Source organism: Vulpes lagopus, chromosome 16, assembly GCF_018345385.1.
Source record: "Vulpes lagopus strain Blue_001 chromosome 16, ASM1834538v1, whole genome shotgun sequence".
Lineage (NCBI taxonomy): Eukaryota > Metazoa > Chordata > Mammalia > Carnivora > Canidae > Vulpes > Vulpes lagopus.
In genome coordinates this window covers 43,052,824-43,062,677 of record NC_054839.1, presented here as the reverse complement: position 1 = coordinate 43,062,677, position 9,854 = coordinate 43,052,824, and the positions used below count along the sequence as shown (strand labels likewise).

Genomic DNA, 9,854 nt, shown 5'->3' with positions numbered 1-9,854 from the left:
TGGCAGTTGAGATACAATGGATGTTCTTGTGTAGATTCAAACCTAACTTGAGTTTCCTGGAAAAGCCATGATATTTATAAGTTATTTCTTCATATTTTGGGAGCAGATATATCACCCCTCTGCAGCAAGCATTCCTTAGGTCAGGGTGGCTCCGCTCAGGCAGTAAGTCTCCTCTAAAGGGGTAGTCCTGCACACTGAGAACAGTCTGGTGGGTTATGGGCAAGTTGTAGCCAATTTATGCAAGGTCTCCACCTGATTCGTTATAACCAAATGGGAGGATTTAAAATTGGTGCTGAGACACAGAATTCAATACACTCAAGTGTACACCCAACATCACCAAATAATTTATTTGGAACCAGAATTAAAAGAACCTTTGACAGTTGTGAAACATGTTTATTCTGATCCAGTTGTACAACTAATCTAGGACAAATTGCCAAATAAATTTTACATTATTTCTTCAGGACTGGGGTTTGTCCAAGACTTCAAATTTGGGATCTTCAAATTTGAAGTCAGAGAACGTATTCATGTCTGCTTTACCATATATTTGCTTACGCTTAAAAAGCTCCTTCTCCAGGTCTTGCTGGTACTCTGGGCCAGTATCAACAGGTCCTCCAGATGTCTGGCGTTTAGTTCTATCTTCTCTAATCTTGTCCACGAAGAGTTTCTGTACAGGATCAAGTTCCTTGTTAAATGCCACTGCTCTAACACCAGTGTTTCTCCTCAAATGCACTGAGACTGCAGATCGAATGAGAGAGGAGAACCTGAAGAGCCTCTGAAGAATCATGGTGATTCTTGCATTCAGCGCCGAGCCGCGGGAGTTTCCCGCATATCAGTTTTAAAGATCAACTCATTGTAGGGCTTACTGACAGACAACATAATATTTGTGTAGATAACTGAGGAAAGTTCAAGGAATTAGTAATATGAATATCTGGGGAGGGAACAGTCAAGGCACAGGAATGTGTCAGTGCAAAGATCATCAAGCATGAAGTATCTGAGGAAAAATAAGGAGGAAAAGAGTAGTTGGAAAGGGGTGAGCAAATTAGACAATTGTATCAGTAGAGACTATCAGGAAGTCAGTGGGCATCAGAAATATAGAGCTTTGAAACTCAATGAAAGGACTTTGACTTTGGGTGAAATGGGAATCAGTGTTTATTGTTAAGAATAGAGTGTGGGAGCAAGTAAAACAGTTAGGAAGTTACTGCAATAATGTGAGAGCAAGATATTATTAAATTGGATTTTAGTAGTGGTAGTAGAGAAATGCAGAAACAATAATAGTCTGAATATATGATTATGATTACACAACATGATGTCTTAATTGAAATTTCATTGTGTTGGGGATCCCTGGGTGGCTCAGTGGTTTGGCGCCTGCCTTTGGCCCAGAGCGTGATCGTAGAGACTCGGTATCGAGTCCCATGTCAGGCTTCTGCATGGAGCCTGCTTCTTCCTCTGCCTGTGTCTCTGCCTCTCTTTCTCCCTCTCTCTCTCTCTCTCTCTCTCTCTCTCTGTCTCTCATGAATAAATAAATAAAAATCTTTAAAAAAAGAAAAAAAAATGAAATTTAACTGTGTGTGTGTTTTCAGGTTTGTGTATGGCAGAGAAGGTGTGACAGAGAGATGAACACTTAGATGTCTAGTCTGTAGGCAAATATATGTTGTTCCATATATTTTATGAGGACTATAAATTCTTAAATATGAGCTTGTCCATCTTTTTTCATAGTTCTCATTATAGCCTATTATAGTTATTTATTTGCCAACATTATCTAATAGACTATAGGTTCCTGATGTCTATTTAAAGGTATCAGAAATATTAAAAAAATGAATCATTGATTAAATGTCTAATTATGTGAATAACTGTTAAATAATGCTCTCATAAAATAATACTAAAAATTTGATACCAAGTAAAATTAAGGTTTACTAGAAGTTAATTTGAAAGGATCACCTAAAAATGCCTGCATATCTCTAATGGTATGTTGGATTTTGGGGAAAGGATCAAGTAAGATGAAAATGGAGAAGTCATTACACTTTTATATACTTACAGTACCAGGGAACATTTATTAGAATACAATAGTGAGACAACTCCCATGGAAGTGTAATCATAAATGTAAAAAGAAATTGAGCTATTTGAGAAGTTCATAATCGAAAGTAGTTGCAAATAATCCAATTGAATTTCATACAAGAAAACAAGATTGTGATTTCACATTAAAAAAAAAAAAGTGTCGGGGCAGCCCGGGTGGCTCAGTGGTTTAGCGCCACCTTCAGCCCAGGGCCTGATCCTGGAGACCCAGGATGGAGTCCCATGTCGGGCTTCCTGCATGGAGCCTGCTTCTCCCTCTGCCTGTGTCTCTGCTTCTCTCTCTGTCTCTGTGTCTCTCATGAATAAACAAATAAAATTTTTTTAAAAAATAGTGTCTGTGATATGGTAATGGTCTGGAGCAACAGGATTAAGATAAGGTAAATAGACTACCTACGAATGATGGTTAGAGTGCAGGTTCAGTTCCCAGCTCTGTCACTTAATAGCTATATGACCAAAGACATGATTTAAAATTGTTGTGCAACAATTTCTTTATACTTAGGATGTTGGGACACCTGGGTGGCTTAGTTGGCTAAGCGTCTGCCTTCTGCTCAGGTCATAATCCTAGGGTCCTGGGATGAAGCCCTATGTGGGGCTCCCTGCTCAGAGGGGAGGTCTGCTTTTCCCTCTCCCTCTGCCCCTCTGCCCGCTCATGCTTTCTTTCTTTCTCCCTCTCTCAGATAAATAAATGAAATCTTTAAAAACAAGTAAATAAAATGAGGGTGTTGATAGCATACACCTTGTAGATTTACTTTTAAAATGAAATGAGTTAAACCTTTAGAAAAAATATGCTGGATGTTCACATTGAATATACATATATAATAGATACACATATTTTATATATATATATATATATATATACATATATAAAACAACATTGACTCAAAGACTTAAAGAATCATCTTCTTTTTTTTTCTTTCTACTAACTGGAGCATCGTAAGTAGACTATCCTGAGGAAAATCTGGTTTTGTATTTTACTACTGTAATGTGACTCTGAATATGCAAAAATTAAATGATCACTTTGATACGTGTAAACATAAAAGTAAGTTGGCGGGCCAGAATTATGGTATAGCATTATAAAAATTTCTTTTGAGACCAAGAGACATATGTGCAGTCATATTTCTTGACATGTGGTAAGCTGCTGTATATACAATTTGAATTATAATGCTGTGTCATGTTTAAGTTACCGCAGAGGAGTAAGTTTCTTGAACTATCAGGGCCAGATTTTCTTTAACATATTATTCCACTTTTTGCTCTTAAACCTTTCACACCAAATTCCTGCTCTTTTGAAGTGTAAGAGCTGTATTTCAACATTTAAAAAGCAGAACTCCTGAGGGATTCACTGGTAAAAGCCATTAGTGAATTTGCTGATATAAAACTTGCATGATACCATAAATCTTTTATAGAGCATCTTTAGAAAATGTGTGTGTGTGCGTGTGTGTGTGTTTGTGTGTGTGTGTGAGAGGGAGAGAGAGGGGGGGAGAGAAAGAGAGAGATTAGGTGAGGATGGTAAATTGCATTACATGAGCCTTCAACGTGAGCCTTCAACATTATACTTTTTGACATTTAATAAAATGAGATCAAAAAAGTTATATCCTCAGAGGCCTTGTTATTGCCATCATATGAATGAACTGAATATCCATGTCATAGGCCCTGAGAAGCAAATATATATATTTGATTTAGGAAAACCGATTTCACTTTTCCTCTGCTGGAAACACTAACATTCACTCTTTATCTGCTCTAAGTGCCATAACAATAACACTTCACATCAGTTCTCTGTTATATCCTAGGTATAAAAGATTAAGTTAAATTTATATCCTCATGTACATTTCTATATCATTACGATCATCTGGATTTTCAGAAATAAAGCGTAGTGAATGAGAAGTACACAGTTTTCAGTAATAATTATTTCCATCTTCTGTAGTTATATGTGTGGTATTTTTGGCAAAAGAGTCCTCTATGAAGGTAATTTTACAGTTACTTTAAGAAAGTCAAAATTAGACTATCGATTTTGGTAAAATTGATATAGACTCACTCTTCTCTGCACTTATCTTCCAAATACTCCTAAATAACCTGGAAATAATTGAACAGATACAGTCATAAAAAGACTCTGAAAGTGGAGAGAAGAAGGCAGCCTGGCCACAGACCTCAAAAATCAATTTACAATTCCTCAAAATGTGACTGTCAGAAATAATTTTATGATAGGATTTTAGGAAAAATAACATCCATGATGTACAAAACATATTTGCTTGTTATTATATTTTTCATTATTTTAAATGTATTCATATCCATCCCCAACTTCCTGTGTGATGGAATTATCTTACAAATCCCATCCTCTTAAAAATATTTTAAATTAAATCAGTTATTGGTTATTTACTTCTATTTGAAGATCTTGTTAGGTTTTAGTTTAATGAGATTTCTTATCTAGAGCAATATTGCAAAATATTTAAAATTTCAGGTTACTGTGCAATACTACTTTTAATAGGAAATTAGCCTTCAATTCTGTGCAATACTAGGCACTTTGTAAGATTCATGTTGAAAATGTGTAAGTCTCAGGCAGCCTAGGTGGCTCAGCGGTTTAACGCCACCTTCAGCCCAGGGCCTGATCCTGGAGGCCCGGAATCGAGTCCCATGTCGGGCTCCCTGCATGGAGCCTGCTTCTCCCTCTGGCTGTGTCTCTGCCTCTCTCTCTCTCTCTCTCTCTCTCTCTCTCTCTCTGTTGTTCGTGAATAAATATATAAAATATTTTTAAAAAAAGGAAATGTGTAAGTCTAAACTCCAAGATGGTTATAAGTTGTTAAGATACAAGTGTTTTTCTCTGTCATCCCTTCAGTGTCGCACAGAAAATGTAAAGTCCTTATGATAAATTGTATTTGGTCTGTATAGGAGTTACCTCTCTGATTTATCTCTTACTACTGCTTACTCTATCTAAGCTACAGTGATTTCCTCACTGTTCCTCAAGCAGGTCATATACTCATATTTGAGCTTCATCCTGCTTGTATTCTTTATAAAACATTCTTCCCTTTATATATGCATGACCAGATCCCTCACCAATTTTATGCCTTTGCTTTAATGTCACTTTCTAATCAAGCTCACTTGAGTACCGAACCCTACACACACACACACACACACACACACACACACACACACACACATACACACAAATCCTGACTCTTTCGCCTGCTTTTCTTTTTCCACACCATATTTCTCCTAGTCCCATATGATAAAAATTTTGCTAATTCATCTTCCTAATTGTTTATTATCCCTCCAACACATAAGAATGGAAGTTTCTTTCTTTTTAAGATTTTGTTTATTCATGAGAGAGAGAAAGAGGCAGAGACATAGGCAGAAGGAGAATCAGGCTCTATGCAGGAAGCCCAATGTGGGACTCAATTCCAGTACTCTGGATCACGCCCTGAGCCCGAGGCAGAGGCTCAACTGCTGAACCACTCAGGTGTCCCAGGAATGGAAGTTTCCTATGAGCAATGATCTTTCCTTTCCTTTATTTTGTGACCAATTCCAAGTATCTAGAACATACTACATTATAAACAAATATTTATTGTACATTGAAAATGGATGGACATAAATAGTATGAGTACATGCTATTTTCCAGTCATTTTCTACAATCTGAATATATAAACAGTTTTCCAGATTGAATACTGGAAAATATTTACTTCTGTAATATAAATACTTTAAGGAACCAATCAAAATTGTAAAACATCATATATATGTATATAAGAGTCTTATATTCTTTCCCTTGTACATAATAATTTTTGTATTTATACTGGGTAACTCAATATGCTGCTGTATTTTGGCAAGGCACACTCTTCTAATTGGGACCATTTTCACTCTTTGTACAACATTTAAAACTTAAAGAGTACATTGATTCAGTAGTGCCAGAATTTAATATTCAGACACTAGCTGTATACAAATTATAAGATTCTTCATGAAGGCCGAAATGATCTGAGTCAAGATGCTACCCTAAATAAGTAGTTTATCCCTTCTATTTATTACGTTTTCTTCTCATGTTATATTTCACTCATGACGAACTTTTCATATCATCCAGAATCAGGAGTAATCTTGTCCAGACAGAAAGTGTTCTCTTCAGATAAAGAGAGACATAGCATTGTAAAAGACTGAAACAGGATACACAGAGTATGTACAAGAGTTAGAATAGTCAGATCTTGATAGATAGATAGATAGATAGATAGATAGATAGATAGAGACAGATAGATATAGGTATCTATTACATCTGTATAGATACAAATTCTATCAATTTATAAGATGCCAAATCACACAGAATATGATATATATCGAAAGCAGTGGTGAGGATAGAAAGATACTCATATGTCCAAATGTATATATAGGTACAGTTAGATGGTGGTCAGGTAGATAGACTAATTTTTAATAGGCATTTAGATAAACAGAAAATAAGTTAAATTCTTTGGACAGAGCTAAAAGAGAATATACTGAATGAGTAAAAACACTCAAATCATTTGATTCTGTCAAAGTTAAAATTGAAAAATTGATTGAGTGCTTGTATTAAAATGACCTATGCTTGATTTTGTTCTCTTGGAGATACAGCCTTTGATAAATGAAATAGTTTAAGACATCGATAGCACTGAGAAGCAGGGTAAGAGATTCGGCGAACATTCAAATATCAGCGTAAGATTGAGTTATGCCAGTAAATGTCAAGTTTGGTCAGATAGCTCTTGATTTCAGAGCAACTCATCTTTTAGTCTTGAAGCCAATCTGCACACATTCAGGTCACACTGAATCAAAGGGCACCAAGTGAAAACAAGCTGAGATTCATTACAATCCTACGGGGCAGGACATTCCACATGTCTTTTGGACAATGTGGTTTCAGCTGGAAATTTAATAAAAGCCCTCAACAGAAAAATCCTATTTGTTGTTGAGTAAAGTTGGGAACTGCTGACGCTCAGGAATCTCAGTCCTCTTATTTGATCTAACCAGATCTCTCTCTCTCTCTCTTAAATCAGAAACTTGTCCCCAGACAACTTGCACCAGAATAACGTGGATGCTTATTTACAATGTACATTAGTAGACTCCACCATGTTCTAATTGAATCCAGGTCTCTGCAGGGGCCTGGTTATCTACATGCAAATAAATATTGCAGGTAATATATGCAAAATTGCATTCAAGGGTCACTGAACTGAACTCCAAAAGCCCTTGGGGATAGTTAGTAAGTTATTTATTATTAATGTATTTCCTCAGCATCTAGTTACGTCATGGCAAATAGTTCAAACATATTTTTGAGGAAATCATTCTTTCCTTTTCTTACTATGAACTTTTGATATATATGAATATCTTTTCCATAAGAAGGAACATTAGATAGGATTACAGTTCTTAAAACATGAGCCATGTTGGATGAAAACCACTTTTTTTTTTCCTTTTCCCTAAAGGCAGACTCTTCCTCATAAGAAATAGAGCTCAGACAGAAAACAAGTGTTGTTGGGTTGAGAAATCAGAAATCAAACTTCAGTGACGCTAGAGTAACTGGTAATTAAAGATAATATCATAGAATGAAGAGAGCCACAAGAGGGGGTATTCCAAAAACCTCTGAATAAACTCCAAAACTTGACCTTTGCCAAAAAAATGTACATTTAAGAACTACTGAGCTATATACTAGGCTAAGAATTCAAGATATACAATAGACAACACTGACCATAGGCCGAAAGAGATGGCCAAAAATTTCAACAGCTTCATCGTGCTAGAAAGTGGAGCTAGGTAAAACCCTTTGGCTTTTTTTTTTATAAATTTATTTTTTATTGGTGTTCAATTTGCCAACATATAGAATAACACCCAGTTCTCATCCCATCAAGTGCCCACCTCAGTGTCCATCACCCAGTCACCCCCACCCCCTGCCCTCCTCCCCTTCCACCACCCCTAGTTCGTTTCCCAGAGTTAGGAGTCTGTTCTGTCTCCTTTTCTGATATTTCCCATTCATTTTTCTCCTTTCCCCTTTATTCCCTTTCACTACTTTTTATATTCCCCAAATGAATGAGACCACATAATGTTTGTCCTTCATTTAAACCCTATATTTGCCACTTCTAGGCCTGTATAAAGGAATTCACCTTAGTACTAAAGGGAGAACCACAATAACCACTCTCTTATAAAGATTCCATAAGATCAAGGTATTCACCCGTAATTTAACAAGTTGCAAGAGAAAAATGCAACACTCTTCACATGATAATCAAACCTACCAACTTAGAAACTCTACAGCATATAAATCACAATGTCAGGTGTCCATTAAAAAGTTACTAGACACATGCAGAAACAGGAAAATGGTACCTACTATCAAGAAAAATAGTAGTTGATACAATAAACAGCCAGAACTAATTACTGTAATTAGCAGAAGACCTTGAGAATAAGTGACCTTTATTTTAAACTGTCCAGAGGTTAAAAAAATTTAAAAAATAAAAGGATGTGATGGGTATACAGATGTGTAATTGCAGAACTGAGATGAAAACTCTCTTGCAGAATCAAATAAATCTGGTTATACACCTGAATTAGATATAAGCTTTTAAAATTTTCTATGAGATCTACAAATGGCTACCCTTTCTTAATGGTAGCATGCAAATAGTAGCAGTGTAAATTTCATTCTAAAAGGGAAGGGCCTCAGGCCGGAGACCACCAGAAGTTCAGAAAATGTATTGAATAAAGAGGATTTTTTTTTAGATTTATTTCTTACATTGTATTATTCATAGGTCTTATAGAGTCATATATATAGTACCTATTTTCTTCTGTTCTTGAGTGTTTGCCAGTACAATGTTCTGTAGGGTGATAAAATGGTTAATAATGCTGCCAAATAAATCAGTACAAAGTTAGATGGTTAAGAATATCCTGATGCAGAAAGAAATGGTAGTGTACTGCTGCCTTGGTCGAGTGTTCAGATAAAAACAATTTTGAAATTCTCTGATTATTGAGTTATAGGAAAACATTTTTGCTAATTTGATCAATAACTTAAATGTGTCAGGGCCATGTTTCCTCCATACCCTTGGGTAGAGTGTCTCTTCAAGCACTGAAATATTTCAAGGCTATTGAAGTGAATAAACTTTTGTATAAACCTCAAAAATATAATTAAGTAAAAATAGGCAGATGTATAATGATGAAAGTTGTATTATAAATTCTGGAAGAAAAATAAGTATGCAAATCAATATGATGTAATTGATAAATATGCCCATATATATCTATATCTACAGATATCTATATCTACAGATATAGATATACATAAAATAAAAAATAATGGTCATAAATGATTAGTAAAATAATTGATTAATAATGTTATTTATAGTGTAGGAGCAGACAGATACAAAGGAGCTGTTTTTAATCTGCAAATGTTGATTTAAAAATAAAGATTTAAAGCAAATACAATGACACATTAACAGTTATTTAATCTAAATGATGTTTAATGGGTTTTTTCAGTTTTTTAAATGTTTGACATGTTTTTATAAAAAGATTATGACATTAATTATAGACTGCATTTTCATCAAAATTAGCAATCCTTTTATGCAATTAGAGTATTATGACTTAAATTACATTGTCTGTTTGCACATAACTATTTTTAACTTTTGTTTCATTATCTTTTAACTTCTAAATAACATATGTAGTTGTAAAATTATGACTTGAAAGTATTTTTCTTTTAATAGGAGAGTTTAAACACTTTTTTGATGTACTTACATATTTATTCTTATTTATTCTTACTCCTATCAAATGGCATTTTATTTTTAGTTTGTTTTATATTTTTTCACATTCCTTCTGCT

General features: G+C 34.9%; 1 protein-coding gene across 1 annotated transcript; it reads right to left on the bottom strand.

The window, feature by feature from the left end:
* Positions 1 to 372: 372 nt before the first annotated feature.
* LOC121477083 (ATP synthase-coupling factor 6, mitochondrial-like) lies at positions 373 to 807 on the bottom strand. The gene has a single exon (XM_041731296.1). It carries the CDS (start codon positions 782 to 784, stop codon positions 458 to 460), a length of 327 nt encoding a protein of 108 aa, XP_041587230.1. The 5' UTR covers positions 785 to 807; the 3' UTR covers positions 373 to 457.
* Positions 808 to 9,854: the final 9,047 nt, after the last annotated feature.

What these genes read in the sequence shown, in the direction of transcription:
- LOC121477083 (XM_041731296.1), bottom strand. Translation starts at nt 784, where the DNA reads ATGATTCTTCAGAGGCTCTTCAGGTTCTCCTCTCTCATTCGATCTGCA.